General features: G+C 41.0%; 1 protein-coding gene across 1 annotated transcript; it reads right to left on the minus strand.

Moving 5' to 3' along the window:
* Positions 1–17,674: 17,674 nt before the first annotated feature.
* Positions 17,675–18,010, minus strand: rprml (reprimo-like; the record flags this gene model as incomplete). Its single annotated transcript, XM_079232656.1, has 1 exon — positions 17,675–18,010. One exon carries the CDS (start codon positions 18,008–18,010, stop codon positions 17,675–17,677), a length of 336 nt encoding a protein of 111 aa, XP_079088782.1.
* Positions 18,011–18,907: the final 897 nt, after the last annotated feature.

The raw sequence follows: 18,907 nt of genomic DNA on the forward strand, positions 1-18,907 counted from the left end.
CCCCAGAAGCTCATCTGACTTGACACGCAAGCATGTCCTTAAAATAGATTTCTATCAAGTTTTGCTTCATCTTTGCAATGTATTTAGATAATTAAATCTACAATATAACACCAATTTACTTAAAATAACGTCCTGTCCCACCTTCAGTAATTAACACCTATGTGTTTTCAAAGCATAAGTAAATTAAAGCTATTTTAGGAATGATTTTCATGGACTATACACAGATTGAATCTGCCTGACACAGTGGAGCCTCTGAAGAGAAAATGTCTCCTGCCTCATGGATTTGCACTGTCTGTCAAAATGAATTAAAAACTTGGGTGCCTGCTAGAAACCTCTATGTCTCAGCCAGCAGGTGATGATTTAATACAAACTAATAATTAGTTTGATTTTATACAAATTTATCAGATACATTTCCTTTAGTTTTGAGGATCATTCTTTGTTTCAGAATGATCAAATGTGCATTTGACTTCTTACTTCATCCAACAGTTAATTATCTGCACCACCAGTAGCCTAGAGGCGAAATGTCACATATTGTATGTGCAAGTGGAAAAGCCCTGTTGGCAGCAGAAGTGTTCTAGTGTTCTAGTTGTACTGAGTAACTAGAAATGAATACAATTCTAGATTTATGCATGACATACAACATCACTGTGGCTGCTGCTGTCAGTGGCGGATCAAATTGCGTGCAAAAGAGGCCACTCTCCAAGTGTGGTGAAACAAACAAATAACACAAATGCCATGTGGTACTGACCACCCGAGCCCCTCTGACCCATGACCCGTGCCCCTCTGCAATTTGATTGGCTATTTCAAGCATCTCAAGCATTTTTCAGAAAGGTTTACCAAACATGACAGCTGCAGGAAAACGTGGCAAAATTGGTAAAATATTGTTAACCTTACCCACATTGACAGCGCATTGAAACAAATATAACAGAGGAAAACAGTCATGCGCCTATCGGATTATCACTTGTTTTAAACTATATGTGTAAAACATGAAACATCATTTATTTATGTCAAAGCATATTTCTGGTTTGTCCAAAATAGTTGTGGCCCAATCATTTCGTTCACCTAAAACGTCTCTAACCACCATGAGTTGTCATATGAAATGTAATGGACATGCAAGAGTTCTGATCACCTGTCTCCGTTTGGAGGAGAAGAGGTGGTCTTGGCAGACCAGTGGCCCGAGGCAGCAGCCATGCAGGGTTGACAGGTAGTGGTGGTACAGCTCTGGGTCAGAGTCATTCTCTTGAATTAGGAGCCTGACATACTGAAGGAGAACAGCCTAAAATGTTGTATGAGTGCAAGACTAAAATAATTACGAATTTTTCACTGCTTAACTGACACTGTCTTTAGTGTTAGAACTGAAAAACACCTTGATTGACTTGACATTGTTTTTACATGTGGATTGGAAACATTTTATTGTGTGGTTGATACTCTCCAACTCACAGAACAAATCTGTTTTCTGTGTATTTTCTTTTTCATTTCAAAAGTCAAAAACCATTTAAATAAAATTTGACACAAGTTATGGACTGAACTGACCCTAGACCTTGTCTGGTACCCACCGCAGGGCGATGGGCTCCCAACGAGCTGAGAGCCGACATGGTCATGTTATTCATGACGACTTGGTGCACCTTGGCATTCTGGATCATCGTCAGCTCTACAGGGTCTGCATATTGAGATTATTACACACACACACACACACACACACACACACACCCACACACACACACACACACACACACACACACACACACACACACACACACACACACACACACACACACACACACACACACACAATCAGCTCTATGTGACTGTCCTCTGATTGTCTCAGCTATTTTATCAGCCTGCTATTCTGTCCTCTTCCCTAAGGGGGGGGGGGGGGACTAGTTGATTAATCCACATTGTGTCATCCTGAGGGGGTGAATGCAATTTGTTCGTCAATGACTCACCCAGAAACATTATTTCACTCCTTTCAAGCAATTTGAATACACTTTTTTGACCCAAGATTGAAGAAAGTCTATTCAAGTTAATAAAATTCCACTGTCATTTAAAAACCTTTTATATATATATATATATATATATATATATATATATATATATATATATATATATATATATATATATATATATATATATAAATGTGGCTATGTTTTAAGAAATATTTATCACCCTGATAAATTATAAATGCTTTCCAGGCAATATAAATGCAATATAGATGCAACGCTCAGTAACTCTAAAAACGTTGTGGTATTGAAGAAGTTATGTCAATTTCATAAATAATAGAGCAATGTTAGCTAATGTTAGTCTGAGGATTGATCATGCAACGAACATGTGATTCGTTCAAACGCCATTAGCATGGCCCATATCTATCTCATGGACAACATTTCCAATGACGTCCCGTTATCCTCTCTTTAAAATTGAAAATGATTTGTGGTGTGAAATTCAATGTTCTGAATGGCAGCTTCTTAATAAATCCAGAAACGTGGCAGCTCATGTGTTGTAATAATGGCAGTCAATTTGTATTAAAGGTATAAAAAAAACATGATTATATCAGCCATCAAGTGTGGTTGTAGCAAAAAATATACTACAATTTATGATTTTTGTGTGGTGACATTCTCCAAACCTTTAACACGTGTTGCAAGTGTTTGCACCAACATAAAAGCAAGTTGCTTTGTGCTGCTTAGGTTTATTTGCCAAACTAAAAGTTTGTCTTTAATTAATTCAGTTTGACGTAAAAGCACATGATTTGTTTGTGACCTGAGTAAACTCAAAGTGACATAGTAGCTGGGTTTGCAGCCATTATAACTGTTATAAAATCAAGGAACAATTCTTTTACAGTTTTGGAACATTGTGTTTACTGCTGATTTAACCTTTGCATCTCTGAACTAAATGCCACTGACTTACAACACTTTATTTAAAATAATTTGATTCTCCTTTTAGAAGTTGTAAACTGGGCTCTAAAACCTGCTGTAGCATGATTATGAATTTAACACACACACCCTCACACGCAAACTCATGCACACACATTTTATGCAATTGTCCAAGCTAAGTCTGAGTAGACCATACATAATATAGAGTGCTTGCTAGCAAGCAGGTAATGTGACAGACAGGCAAGAACAGTCGTGAGTGTGAAATCCTGAAATGTAGTTTGTGTGTGAGGTGACAGTCTGCCGATGACCACCAGGCCTAATAGAAGGAGCAGAGCCAGGAGGCATCATAGTCACTGGGAGCTGCTGCAGAATAGTGGAGGGCTGCTGAGGAGCCTGGGGAGGAGAAATGGGGCTGTAATGAGGCTCTGCCTGGAGGCACGGTGGCTGAGAATAAACTCTATTTATACAAGAGGTGAAGCTCAACTCCACGGGTGTGGGGGTGCGGTTATCTTCCCATATGGAAGCAATATTAAAAACATTACTTCTTGTAAGACTAGAAATTATAGTATTATGACATAAGACTCAGTGATGGGTTTTGCGTTTGAGCTACGCAGAGAGCAGCAGATGTGTTAAGATAAAGAGCTTTAGCAGCCTAATAACCACAGAAATGAACAAGTTAAAATAAAGCACACTGACAAGAAATATCCGAAAAACATGGGAATCACTCATAGTGTGGAAGAATATCTTCCGTCCACGCCATATGTGAGAGCTTCGTCTCATATTATGTGCAAAATCTTTGGTATGTAATTCTAACCTGTTTGCTAAGATGCAGAGAAACACAGTCGCTCGCAGGTTGCTATGGTGCCAAAACACAAGCATGTATTTAAACACACTCACCCACACAACACATACACGCATACACATACACTTCCCCCCCCTTGTGATCACTGCATTGACCTACAGTATGCAGTACAGGCTGTTTCTGTAATTAAGCTCACTTGATAAGCCAAAAGCAGAGCAGCTGGTAACTCAAAGAACTACAACTATAATGCATGTCGAAAAAAGAATCCGCCCACTCTGGGCTTTTTTATGATTCACTGTTTTTCCAACAGTGAATCACAGTGGATGTAAATTGTTTTTATTCTTATCAAATGAGAAAAAGCATCTCTTAATTGTCAAAGTAAAACATATCTCCAAATATAAATGAAAACTTTGCTAAGTGTTCGAAAGTCAAAAGCTAACAACCAAGAGGAAAGTAATATTAATTATCATGCTAATTGGCCCAAGACATTTTGGGATTTTAATCTGTGTGCTAAGTATAGTATTTTATTTTTCCAGCACTAAAGTGGTCAAATGGCATGTTTAAATAGTGTTTAATAGACAAATAGGCATGTTTTAAAGGCATGTTTAGATGCCTTTAAAACATGCTGCTTTTCATTTATCTTTACTTTAAAATTGAATGAAAGAGATATCTTCTCTCCTTTCTTCCAAGTATGTGAAGACAGAGATGGTGCTTCTTACATTATGGCCTGTGGCTCAGTTACATAATAAAATATTGATATGCTGCTTAAAGGCTACAATATTACAACAGGTGATAGCATAGACTTCATCCTTAATCAATAACCTACACATTAAACAGATGTGTTTAGATTAGACACTTCATTTTAACCACCCTACTATTTAGCATTCATAGCAGTGTAACACCAAGATTGATACAGCAATAGGCCCTAAAAGCAATGTAGGCTCAAATGTAGGCCTATAAACAAATGAATAAACACAAATACTTTATATATATATATAAATAAAATATGTGGTTTTGTTTAGACTGTCCATTTTCCTCCTCTGCTGAATAGTGAATTGGATGTTGATTACAATCGCAACGGGGGAAGTTTGGTAGCATTTGGGTCAGACTTACATGAATACCTCTTTTAAAGATCATTAAACAAAATAAAATGTCTAGTAGAAAATGCATGACTGAGCTAACCTTTTAACATGGGACTCGAGATTGAGGGTGTGATATAAATTTAAGCCATGTTGAGCTTGAGGAGACAGAACTGGGCCATAGATGTACTCAGTCAATCAACTGAGTGTGATCAGAATCAGAATCAGAATCAGAAACCGTTTATTGCCAGGAATGTTTGCACAAACGAGGAATTTAGTTAGGCGGAAGGTGCATACATTAGACATTAGACGAGACAAACAACAATCAACGACAGCAACAGTGCAATGATGTCTAAATCAGATAAGGATAAAGTGCTCAGTCAACAGATAACATTAATATAAGTGTATGTTAAAGTGACGTGTGTGTTTAAGTTAAAGTTAAAGTTAAGTGTATGTGGCATGAGTGTTTAAATATGAGTTGTGCGGTGGAGTGACCGGTAAGAGGAGAGAAAGGAAGAAAAATAAAAATAAATGGTCCGAAAGAATGGTCCGAGAATAGTCCTGTGATGGTGGAGTCAGTCAGTGGGGAACCCGGGCTCTGTTGATGAGCCCGACTGCCGACGGGAAGAAACTGTTTGTGTGGCGTGAGGTCTTAGTCCTGATGGACCTCAACCTCCTGCCAGAGGGGAGGGACACGGACAGGTTGTGTCCAGGGTGAGAGGGGTCAGCTGCGATCTTTCTTGCCCGCTTCAGTGTCCTGGAAGTGGACAAGACCTGGAGGGATGGCAAATTGCAGCCAATCACCCTCTCCGCAGAGCGGATGATGCGCTGCAGCCTCGCCTTGTCCTTGGCAGTGGCTGCAGCATGCCAGACGGTGATGGAGGAGCAGAGGATGGACTCAACGATGGCAGTGTAGAACTGCACCATCATTTTCTTTGGCAGGTTGAATTTCCTCAGCTGCCTCAGGAAGAACATCCTCTGCTGGGCCTTCTTTGTGATGGAGCTGATGTTCAGCTCCCACTTGAGGTCCTGGGAAATGATGGAGCCCAGGAAGCGGAAGGACTCCACAGCGTCGACGGGGGAGTCACACAGGATGAGAGGGGCGGGTGGGGCTGCATTCTTTTTGAAGTCCACAACCATCTCCACTGTCTTCAGAGCATTGAGCTCAAGGTTGTTCTGGCTGCACAAGGTCACCAGGTGGTCAGTCTCCCACCTGTAGGCAGACTCGTCCCCACCAGAGATGAGTCCAATGAGGGTGGTGTCATCCGCGAACTTCAGGAGCTTGACGGACTGGTGACTGGAGGTGCAGCTGTTGGTGTACAGGGAGAAGAGCAGCGGGGAAAGAACGCAGCGTTGGGGGGAACCGGTGCTGATGGTCCGAGAGCCTGAGACGTGTTTCCCTAGCTTCACGTGCTGCTTCCTGTCAGTCAGGAAGTCTGTGATCCACCTGCAGGTGGAGTCGGACACATGCAGCTGGGAGAGCTTGTCCTGCAGCAGAGACGGGATGATGGTGTTGAAGGCAGAGCTGAAGTCCACAAATAGGATCCTGGCGTAGGTTCCTGGGGAGTCCAGATGCTGGAGGATGTGGTGGAGGGCCATGTTGACTGCATCGTCTACAGACCTGTTGGCCCTGTAGGCGAACTGCAGAGGGTTCAGGAGTGGGTCAGTCAGGGTTTTCACGTGGGACAGGACCAGGCGCTCAAAGGACTTCATGACCACAGAGGTCAGGGCGACGGGCCTGTAGTCATTGAGTCCTGTGATCCTGGGTTTCTTGGGGTTGGGAATGATGGTGGAGGCCTTAAAGCAGGCTGGAACGTGACATATCTCCAGGGAGGTGTTGAAGATCCCTGTGAACACCGGAGACAGCTGGTCAGCACAGTGCTTCAGGGTGGAGGGGGAGACTGAGTCTGGGCCCGCTGCTTTGGGGTTTTGTTTTTTAAACAGTCTGTTGACGTCCCTCTCCAGAATAGTGAGGGTCGTCACTGGGGAGGGCGGTGGTAGAGAGGCGTGAGCCCCTGATGGACTGGAGGAGGGTGGGCTGATGCTCTGTGGCTGGCTGATGGGCCTGTGGGGGATGGCGTCAGGACTGCTCCATTGTCTATCAAAGCGACAGTAGAACTTGTTCAGCTCGTCTGCCAGGCGGAGGTCGTTCATGGCGTGGGGGGGTTTCGGCTTGTAGCTGGTAATCTGCCTGAGCCCTCTCCAGACAGAAGCAGAGTCACTTGCTGATAGCTGTTGTTGCAGTTTCTCAGAGTACAGTCGTTTAGCATCTCTCACTGCCTTGCTAAACCTGTATTTTGACTCTGTATACAAGTCCTTGTCCCCACTCCTGAATGCCTGGTCCTTTTGCAGCCGTAGCTTCCTGAGTTCCGCTGTGAACCAGGGTTTGTCATTGTTATAACTCACCCTGGAGCTGGTTGGAACACAGCTGTCCTCACAGAAGCTGATGTATGAAGTTACAGCCTCTGTGTACTCATCCAGACTGTTAGTGGCAGTCCTGAATACATCCCAGTCAGTACAATCCAGGCACGCCCGGAGATCCTCCAGAGCCTCACTGGTCCACTTCTTGAATTTCCTCACCACAGGTTTGCAGAGCTTTAGTTTCTGCCTGTATGAGGGAATCAGGTGAACCATGGCGTGGTCAGAGTTTACCTGCAGCTCAAGAAAATAACATGCCGCTCACTGCACAGTAGTCACTGCTCTACAGAACAATGCACGCAATGAAGGCTCAATAATATTGCAGCATGTTGAAAGCAACCTTCCTGATATGTAACATTAACTAACTTCATGGTGTTTCTCAACTCAGTTACCAGTAGTGGAAAATAACAATAATAAGAGTAGATTCACTGAAGTATTGCACTTACGTACACATTTGTGGTATTTGTACTTGACTTGAACACTTTAATCTTTTGCCACTTTATACTTCTACTCCATTATATCTCAGAGGCAAATATTGTACTTTTTGCTCCCAGTGACCCCACAGGTGATTTTCTAGTATTAATATTTTAGTTAGCAACAATGAGACCACTGGTGCGTGTTTACCGAGTGCTCAGAATGCAACACTTTCAACAATCTAAAATACCCGGTTACAGCCTGAGAGCTTCGCTATGGCAGACAACCCTAATTAGCACACCGTTTACATTTACTGTATCACTCTGCCTTCGAACTCTCCCCCCCCCCCCAACCCCCCCCCCCCCCCCCCCAACCCCCCCCCCCCCCCCCATCTGTCAGTGGAAGGAGCCTCTACACCCCCATCAGATCTACAGCTCTGTAATTAAAACGCTGTAATCTGGGTGGATCGTCTCTATTTTTAAAAGCCCCTGTCATTGTGTGGGTAAAGTGACACAAAGGGAAGCATCAAGCGCTGAAAAAGAAGAAGGGGGAGGTGAAGGAAGAGGAGGAGGAGGAAGAGGAAGGGGAGATGGGAACAACCGCAGCAGCAGGTGATGACCAACTCTGCGAGAGATGAGGAAACTAATAAACTATGTTTAATTGGCAGACTGGTCGAAGCATAATTTGCATCCTGTTATCCAGTGCAGCCCACGCACTTTATATCAACTTTTTTGGAATAACAGTGTTTATTATTGGAAAAAAAAGAAAAGAGAGAGATGTGCTTCCTGCATACCAACACATAAATGTAATCCACATCTTGTGAATGTTTCAAGAGATACTCAAATAAAATCATCCTTGGATAACTTTAACAACATAAACTAAGGCTGTACAATACTTCAAGATCATAATGTCATCATCATCTTGAAATGATATATTGATATATCTGTCAGAATTCTGGAAGTTGCAGTTAAAAGCTAGTAAAATGGGTTATTGAAGTATTAGTTTTGTTTCTTGGAGTGTATACAAGTTAACCAATTTGTGTTTGTCAACACCAAGTTCAGTATTTGATGTGATATTACATACAACAGCCATATTGCAGAGTTCAAACCATTTTCTACTATGAAAAAGCCAGTTCAGGCTGCATGCTTAAGGTGGTTAAGGTGCTCACACCTTTTCAAAATGCATTTTATTCTCTGTTTTACACAACCACAGCTAACTGCATCACTGCTAAAATCTTCAAGTTGCTTTTACGACAGGGAGATGGATCTGAGACACGTGTCGTTAGAGAGCCGCTTAAGACATCTACAGAGTGTTTCTGTTGTGTGCTTCATGCAAGTGAACAACAGGTCTGATACACTTGCAGTCCAGACAATTTGACCAATTGTGGGATGTTTTCATTTGATTAAACATTACAGCAGTGGCTGTTGCAGACACGCATGGCGGCACTCCATCTTTAGTTGTTGATGTATTAATATGAAGCAGTGCATTAATGTTGTAGTTGGTCGAGGTTAAGCTAATTTGAATTACTTTATTAATTATAATGATTAAAATGATGATATTGATTAAACCATACCACAAAGCCCTAAAATGAAGTAAAGTGAGGCCACAGAAGTAGTATCTACAGGTTGTTATTAGAACATTTTCAGGAACCATATATGCAAATATGGCATATGTAAAATATGAATGAAACCCTGAAGCTTTCTGATTTAAACAGCTCGCTATAGGCACAGGCTCCTGAGGTATGATTAAACTATTTGCACTTCTCAGTAATATTTAATCCCACAAGCACACACACACACACACGCGCGCACACACACACACACACACACACACACACACACACACACACACACACACACGCACATACACACACTCTCACAGAAATGGACATCAGTGTTGGTTTAAGGGTGAGCCGTTTGCATCAGGGATCATTTATTTATACCCCATGGGTGAAGAGGAAAGACCATGCATGGAGATGCCCAGCAGTTCTCTCTGCATCAAAGCTAACAGCAGTAACCACATTAGCTGGATGTTCTGTTGAAGGCATTAAAAGCAAGTAGCATGGTGTCACAGTTGCCTAGAACTTCTTCCAATGTTATCCTTTTCATACGCTGGTGTCACAGTTGTCACTGCCGTCAGTCGGGGGATGGTGACAGTTTGATGGGAGATTTGAAGTTAAAGCTGTTATCATTAGACCATAAGTCCCCCCTCTATTGCCCTTCACCCCCTGCGACATTAGCTCAAGAACATGGCCATTACCTTTCTCCGTTCCTATGGCAACACCACCCTGCAGCCCTTGTGTGTTGGTAGCAGTGTGTGTACTTGTGTTCACAATCACATGTGAGTGTGTGTGAATGGGCATGGCGCGTTTGTTTAGATCATGTCAGCAAAGAGTACAATCAATTATATTTAGGGTTCCTTTTTTATGTTCTCTTCCTCTCTGTCTCTGGTAAACATGCACATGCACAGCCTCAAGAAAGATATCATTCAACAATAGATATTGAAGGGTGTTCATATGTTGCAGTCCAGTGAGGGTTTGTGGGTTTGTAGTACGTTTACAGCTGTGTTGTAATTACTTCTGACTGATCCCTGCGGCAGGTAATTAGTACATCTCTGATTAGAACAACTGGACAGTCAGAAAGACTCTATTCCTTCTCACCAGGGGCCGTCCAATGTCACTTCACCCCCTTTAGAAAAGCAGAAGTTTGGAGCTGTCTCAGTAGCAATGTTCTGTAATGTTGAATGACATAATGACAATAAGGAAGAGATGAAGTGACATGATATCTAGAGTCGACGTAATAACAAGATTGACATGACAGAGCCAAAGTAGACTGAAGGACAGGGCAGAGATGAGAGTGTAGATGTTATTCTCTCTTTGGCTATCCACTGTCTGGGATGCAGGGATGAGATAGAAAGAGAGCCAGAGAAGCAATGTGAGATAAGGCTTTGAATATATCTCCCTTCACTCTCTTCTTTTTCTCCTCTCCCTAAGGAGGAGTGCTGACGGACAGACGCTTCCCACCACCTCCTCCATCGGCTGTGGGCAAGCTTTGTATAGTGCCTACCACCAACTCGAGCCAATTAACACATGCTCACTATTAATACATAATCAACTAGTTAGACACAGACACCAATTAGATTGCACCCGGCCATTTAAATGTAAGTGGTTGGGGGAGGCGTATCGTAGGCAATGGGAAGGATTTGTAATGATGCTGCACAACAGTGTGCCAGTTTATGGTCAATACAAGTGATTTTCAGCGGAAATCAATGGGATGAGACACCCACCATCCCCTTGAGAGGACGCGGCCATTAGATAAATGCATATTCAATCAGTTGAAAGAATGAGCTCCCATTCTGTTGGGTGTTTGCTTTTTGTTTATTGTGCGCTTGATTAGTCCCATGGTGATTGTCCCCAGCTAAGGCAGCCAAGCTGGTGTCATTGTGTCTCAACTTCCTCTCTCCAGTGCTGCTCTCTGAATGCTGACTTAATCAGACACAACCTGTGCCAAGCTCCCTTCTTCTTTTTTTCTCGATCTGACATCCCCAGTGCCGAGCTGTCTCCTTGCTCTGACTGGATCTGTGTGTGTATCCAGATGCAGGGTTGACCTGGACGTGATCCTCGATTAAATACAGAAACAGAGATGAAAGATGGTTTGCTGCAGCGCATGACTCGCCATTCCTCGTGAGAGTTAGATTTAACCATACTGCCAAAGGCCTTCACAGTATTATTGTATTCGTAGTATTGTGCTTCATCTAAAACTTTCCTTCAGGTTGGAGTCTCATTAGATAATTACATTTAAAGTAGGCCTGTTTATGATTTCCTCAATGAACACTGATGTCCCTGTTCTGAGTACTAAGTATTCATTTGAATATAGTTTGTAATAGGGAAATAATTCAATATGATCATTTATTGTCCTTCAATGGTATCATATCGTGATGAAATCATATATCAAGTTTTACACAATTCTCTTATCGACATTTATCATAAGCATACAGTAATAATAGCACATACTAAATTCAAACTTCAAATTTCTAAAATCTGAATTGGTAAGAATTTTGCTTCTGGAAATACCTGACGGTAGTTAAATCAAACTATTGTCTTAACCGGATTACTCTGTATTTGTGTCAATGTAAACGCACGTAAACAAAATAGAAAAAGTAAAATGTCCTGGAAAACTTTGTCAGAATCATATTAATGTTCAAATGGGAGTTTATGATTTTTTTTTTAGCTGTTAGCTCTGTATAGCTTTTACGTACACTTATAATCGTGACCCGATAACCTACCAGAAGTCAGGTGTTCTCCCTTCAAAATATACTGTTACGGCATTACAGAGTGAGCTTTGCCTCACACCATAATTTATTGCTTTTTTGTATCGATCTGTGGAGCATGACAGCTCGCCATGACCATGCACTGCTTTGCTAACGCTATATTTTTGTGCCATGAGAAAGATGCTTCTGCAGAAAGATGCTTGCGTTTGTTCACAGACACAGGCTATTCAAAAGCTGTGTTTCTTTTGTGTGACGATCCTTTTGTAATGTAAAAATATATATGAGTCAATTTAGCTTAATAAAAAAATACTTTTCCATTTAAAATACTTTTTTCAAAGGACTGCTTTTATTTATATTAGGATACTTATATTTCATAATTTCACATTTATTTATTCCAGGGGACTTTTATTCCCTATGCCCATGCATCAACAGGAGAGGTTAAATATACACAAATGGTGAAAACCAAAGATAAAAAGGCCTCACAATTTGACAAGGAGTCTAGATTACTCAAAGACCAAGGGCCCAACTAAAATAGACTCCTTTTTCCAATCTCAGTCTGGAAGTTCTAAAACTAGTCAATTATATATATTTTTTTAAATTGTAGGTATGTTGTTGGGTAACCTGCCTAGAATGGCCTTGTACATTAAACTCCTTTAAGGGTGATAGATAATAGATAGATAATAGATAATAGAGTTGTTCTTTCTTATTCATTAATGTATTTAACTGTATTGACTTATTTATGTATATTTACATATTTTTTAAATATATATATATATATTGCCACACTTATTTATTCCATAATGTTTTTCATAGGCAGATTTAATTATTTCATAGCCTTATTTATGTATGTATTTATTTAATATTTAATAAATTGACATTACATATGTTTCCCTTGTAGCAGAATGATAATGGGGGCAGCCAGACCATTCTCCAGCACTGACACAATGCTGTGGAGATAGGTCTGACTGTGCGAGACTTCTGGCAAATTTATTTTCCCTTTATGTCCCAGAGTAACATTTCCACTTAATTTATTTCTAGAGCTGACAAAGGTGATAATAACCGTGTTAGCACTGTTTTGTTGTTCTTTATCATCTCTTAATTCCATCCATTATTACATGGCAACACGCGTTTGTATGAATTCAACAGCAGTACTGGTTCGTAGTGTCTCAGGAACACATTTTTGAGAGTGCAGACAGATAAAAGGTAACAAGAGAGGAAGGGACAGAGCTGCTGGAGTGAGAACACACACACACACACACACACACACACACACACACACACACACACACACACACACACACACACACACACACACACAGGTTCAGGCCCAGGCAGGTAAGAAAGCACAGTGACACATGACATCACCAAAAATATGAAGAATGCCTTGGGGTTACAGCTGACAGCCCAGTCTTATTATGAAATCAACAACAGTCACATTGGCAAATGATGCTCACATTCACGCTGCGAATATGTGCAGCATCAAAACACATTTGTGTGTGTGAAATGATGTAGGTGTATCATTTTGTAGATGGTTTGAAATGTGTTAATTGAGTGTGTGTGTGTGTGTGTGTGTGTGTGTGTGTGTGTGTGTGTGTGTGTGTGTGTGTGTGTGTGTGTGTGTGTGTGTGTGTGTGTGTGTGTGTGTAGGTAATTGCTAACATCACAGTGTTGTAGGAAATAGAAAGGATGAGGCAATTTAGTTGTTTGTTGTTCATTTGCCTGCACATAATAGATTTATTTAACATTTCATGAGTTTGAATGCAAGGACTGTTGGTTCCCAGCTGAATTGGATGCAGCACAATTTGCCTGGAGTGATGTGGAGGAAAGGTGTGTGTATGTTTAATTGTATGTGTTATTTGTACATGGACGTCTGTGTGTTAGTGTTTTTGGGAGTGCTACCAGTTCCAACAGGCCTACGTCAGTGAGGGGTCTCACAACAACTATAAAAATCAATAGAATTGCTTTCAAGAAAACAATTAATTTAACCACTGTTTTTTAGTGGCAATGAGTGAAGCAGCTTGAAAAGGCTGTGTTCAAGTAAAATGAATGCAAAATATATACTATAATTTAAGAGTAGAAATACCACATTCTTCTGGTGTATGTGTCCGTGCATGTGTGGACCAAAGGGAGCGAGAGAAAAGAGAGTGTTTGCATCCGTGTGAGATATGAGATTCCTCAGCTTCAACTGAGTGTATTGTTTTTGCTTCCTTCTTTGAATACAACACATCCCAATAGAAAGGGGCTGAGAAAGGCCACTTCATCCTTGAGGGATATATGCCAGCATTGAGATATTTTGTGTATCTTGCCCTCAAATCAAAAACACTGAGGGGATTTAAAATGGCTCTCAAAATCTGTATCGCGTTTGGACTTTTTTGTCAAAACGCAATAGGACACCTTCACAATGATATACTATTTCAGCCAAAACCACACTTCGTAGAAAAGCTATCTTTATTACAGTTAGCTGTGTATGCCATTGTGGGTTTAATTACCATTATATCTGTCATGATTTCATAGAGCGCGATTCATTATTTTTCAGTGCAGTCTCTGTTGTAAAAGGTCAGTGGTGACGCTTCCTGACAAGCAGATGTAGAACAGCGTATGGAGAGAGAGAGAGAGAGAGAGAGAGAGAGAGAGAGAGAGAGAGAGAGAGAGAGAGAGAGAGACAGACAGAGGCTTTAAATTTACCAAACCTGCACAACTGCACACATGTTGATTGGGGTGAAGGGTTAACATGTTATCGTGTTGTGCCACATTGTGCAACATTATCCTATTCATATCCTCCTCATGCACTTATTATAATGAACTACATCTCAACCTTGTCAAGCAGGCCAACTTGTGCAGGTTCATAAGTAGTACATGACTTCCTTCTTAAAGCAATATCCCACTATTGCACCGTAACGAGCACCGTCCATGTGTCCACAACAGATTGTGGACACATCGATGGCGCCACATGCTAACTCTTTTGCATATGCTCAGTGGTCGTGGGTGAGTCATGGTGCCTTCGAAGTGAGAAAACAAGACTTAAAGTGGATCTTAGGCAAGATGGTGAGTCATTTTAACTGATATTCAGCCAAGTCAAGAGAAAACACTGTCGTGTAATTAAATGACAAGACTTGCACAGAAGAAACAATTGTCATGTCGTGTTTGTTTTTTTGCAGTATAAAGTAAGGAAGTGATAGTTTTGCATATCAGCTAGTTGAAGGCTAAACATCAAAGGCTAAACATCAATCTCACCAGATGTGTTAGATGGTCACTGTTCAGCTACAGGGTATTGCTGAATGCTTTAGCTTCTATGGTTCTATGGTCGCGGTCTGGGGTCACCCTTGTTTTCAGTTGATGGATCAGTGGTGGCAGTCAGTGGTAGTGGCTGATATGAGTATTAACTTTTGTCATGTTAATCGAAGAAATATGCTGCGAGGCAACTTACAACAACCTTAATGGCTGTGTTTATGCTTTTCATCATTCTGGGCATTTTCCTGTTGCTATTATTTTGTGGCACAGAACGATGATGTCCCCATTCGGATGTCTGACATCCCCGCCTACAAAACTCTGATGTTGTTTTCCAACATGGGAAACAGGCCTCAATGAGCACAACACCAGATCTAATATCAAAACAATTGTATTTATTTTTTCTACGGTACAGGCTGTGGAAGCAAAGTTTAGGCTGACAGAGAACCATGGCTATTTGTTTTTTTATAGCAGTTCTCCCCACAAAATGATTGCATTTATTTAATTGAGCTTGACCTCTTAACCTTCTCTCTGTATAAAATCCTGTATTCATAATTGAGTCAAATCACAGACTGTTTCTACAAATGTTCATAATTTCCTGCTTCCAAATACAATATGATATTCAGGCTTTAAACAGTTTTGTAAGTGTGAATAATCATGCCTGCTTTAATATGAATTGCTCTGTCGTGCTTCGAAAACTTAAAAGCAATAGGAATGCACTTCACACATGGGTTGTTCTAGTTACCATGTCAACATGATGCACATAGAAGGTCTGAATGTGTTTGCTGCACATCAGTGTCCAATGTATCCAATGTATGCATTTTGCATAGGCACATGTTTAGATGCATGGGTGTGTTTGTAAGAATGCATCTCCCCCAGCTCTCCTAACAAGCACTGAAATAATAATGAGAATATTGGTTTCTTCGAGTGGGGCACAAGAGAGAAGAAGGCGGGGTGGGGTGGGGGGGGGGGTGCATGAAATACTGACAAAATGGAAGTCAAATTTAACCAAAATTCGTAGCTGGATACAATGGAAACCTAATATCTGACACCTGAATTATGAATTATTAATCTGTGGGTTTTCTGTTGGTCTGAAATAAAAATGTTGAGTAAAGTGTTTTTTTTTCTTGAGAAAGGAAAAGAGTGCAATGCACCGACACTAAGAGATAGGAAGCGTAACTATATCTTAAAGCACATGGACAGTTCATGGATGTCCCTTTGTGTCCTCTTTGTGACAAATCTTGCTAAAGCTGCATATATGTTCTCTCGCCGTTCGCTTATTCACATTCATGCTCTCATCTACATTCTTTCTGATGTCACAAAAGAAGAAGAACATGAGCTCTGGGTGCCATACTTACTCTTAAGGTGCAGAGGGCTGCCCGGAAGTCAGGTGTTCTGGGTGAGCCTGCATGTTCCTTAATTGCAGCTGGTCACTCTTCCAAGAGATCAGATTCAATTCTGGGAAGCCAATATGTGCTTGGCCTGTTGTTGGATACAAGATGGATAACTCAGCCTGGCCTCTCATTGCTGTATAAAGCTGCAATAAACGCCTGTGTGATTGTTCCAAACCAATAGTTTGGCTTCATTTTAAACAAGAAGAATGTAAAATATCCTTTTCTGTGTAACTTTTTAAACATCTATAAAAAAGTATCTTTTCAATTTAAAAGTGTTGACTTAATGCTTTCATCATATAAGTAAAGATCACATGATTTCATAAGTCGGATTTTAAAATCAAACAGTAATTAGTACATGTTTCTTTAGAGATTGGTAATAATTCAGTTATAAAATGAGAGAGAAGACACAATGTTGGAAGAAAAACACAAATGTCCTTTCACTATTAACATGATCTGTATCGTTGTGTATCAACAGATGACAGCACGTATAGTCATTTCAGGGTTTTAATTGCATGCTGCAATTTCAAGTTTATATTCCTTTTTTTTGGTACAAAATAATTCATGCAGCATCAGTGATTTCAAAAGTGCAAAACAGGTCCAAAAATCACTTCACAGATCAATTAGCGAGCATGCCAAATAGGACCAGAACCGCTCACAGAAACGGAGACGGAGTTCGTTGAAGAACGTGCAAGATTTCAATATTCAGAGTGTATACCAAGAACAATATTTGTATGGAGAATACCTACATGTCCATCACGTCCACATACTACACTGGTAGACGTGGAATTATACGAATTCACAATCATGCGGTTGAATAGTTTAAAAAAATATTCACTTACAATCATTTCAAATTTACAAAAAAAGAGAAAAGAAAAGCAAAACAAACAAAAAATGAGGTCACAGCTTGTAAACATTTTTCGTCACTTTGTTCAAGTTCAAGCAACATTATATTCACTCAAAAGATTCAACAGGCCCACGTGTAAACAATTTCCGGGATTTTACGCACAAACTTTACGCATGAAAATTGCTCGTTGTCTGCTGTCATGTAGTCATTCTTCAGGAGGAAAAGAGAAGTTTTGCATATCTTTCCTCACTAGGAAACAGAAAGAGCGTCTTTGAGAAGTACATGCAGATGCGGATCTTGCACCAGATCCTCATGCCGGATCTCCACTCCAGTTCTCCACAGTGCCAACCCTCCATGCTCTAGCTGAGCCCGATCATGACTGTCTCCACGTCTTTGGAGGGTCTCCGCTCCTTCACCAAGAAGTTAATCATGCTCTCCGATTTGATCATCAGGTTGCATCCCAGGAAAAAAATACCGAACACGACGGTGAGCGACAACACGCACAGCACCGCGATTTGAACCACACGCATGACGAAGAGTTTGCGCTCGTCTTGCACCAGCACCAAAGAACCTCCGCCGTCGCCGGTCATCACATTGTCGGTGTCATTGCTGGAGTATGTTGCCAGAGTCCCGACGAGAGTCTGACTCCCGTTAAACAGCGCGCCCTGGGTCACATTGAAGAAGGAGACGTTCATGTTTCCTTGAGGGTTATCAGCAAATATACACGCGACTCCTTTGGCAGACAGTCTCACGTTAAAACCTGGACTCCAAATAAAACTTTGCGTCATGTGAAAAATAAGAGTAAGAAACCCCAAAATAATACGCTTTTTTAAAAGTCCAGCTCAAACACCTATTGCCACAGCCTGGGTGCGAACGGACAACATCCACATCACCGGACTGTAGCTGCAGGCAAACAGCTTCTCATCAGGTGCAGCAAAAAGTAAGTTTTTTCAACTCAAAGTCTACGTTTTTCTGACTTTGTGAGTCTTCAAAGACAGCGCGCACGGAGTAAAACGTGTTTCCTTCGTTGAAATAAGAAACGGTCCTTTTGCGTCTCTGTTCGCCTGCGAGAGCTTCTTTTGTGCCAAGTCTGTGGTGCGTTTTAAAGTGATGATGAGTTCCCCATGGACCACACCACCACTCCTTACCGGGGGAGGTAGTCAGACCGCCTCAGATGATGACTCCTCTGTTAAGGAAAGTGAAGTAAAGAAACATACTTTGAACAAATCTTAATTATTTCAGACTATATTAGATTTCTCTGTTATTTCCTTATCAAACTGCTACTAGAATCTCAAGAATGCACATTTTACCCATTTAAAAAAAGATCCTCCAACAAGTGTCCCTTCCTGTTGGTCTGTTACTTCACATTTTTAAAGAATGAATGTCGCTAAATTACTGTTAAACTTGGATTTTTTTTTAAGGTTTCTGAAACCAACGCAGCACTCATATATGCACATCAATAACGCCTGAAAGCCTCACCCATATTGATTCAGACATTAACTTTGAAGACTTCTCATGAAAATCATTTAAAACTCGAAAGCATTCAGTTCAATTAGAATCAAAATGAGTGGTAGATTGTCATCTGCTACATT

This window comes from Taurulus bubalis (genome assembly GCF_910589615.1).
Source record: "Taurulus bubalis genome assembly, chromosome: 17".
NCBI classification, from domain to species: Eukaryota; Metazoa; Chordata; class Actinopteri; order Perciformes; family Cottidae; genus Taurulus; species Taurulus bubalis.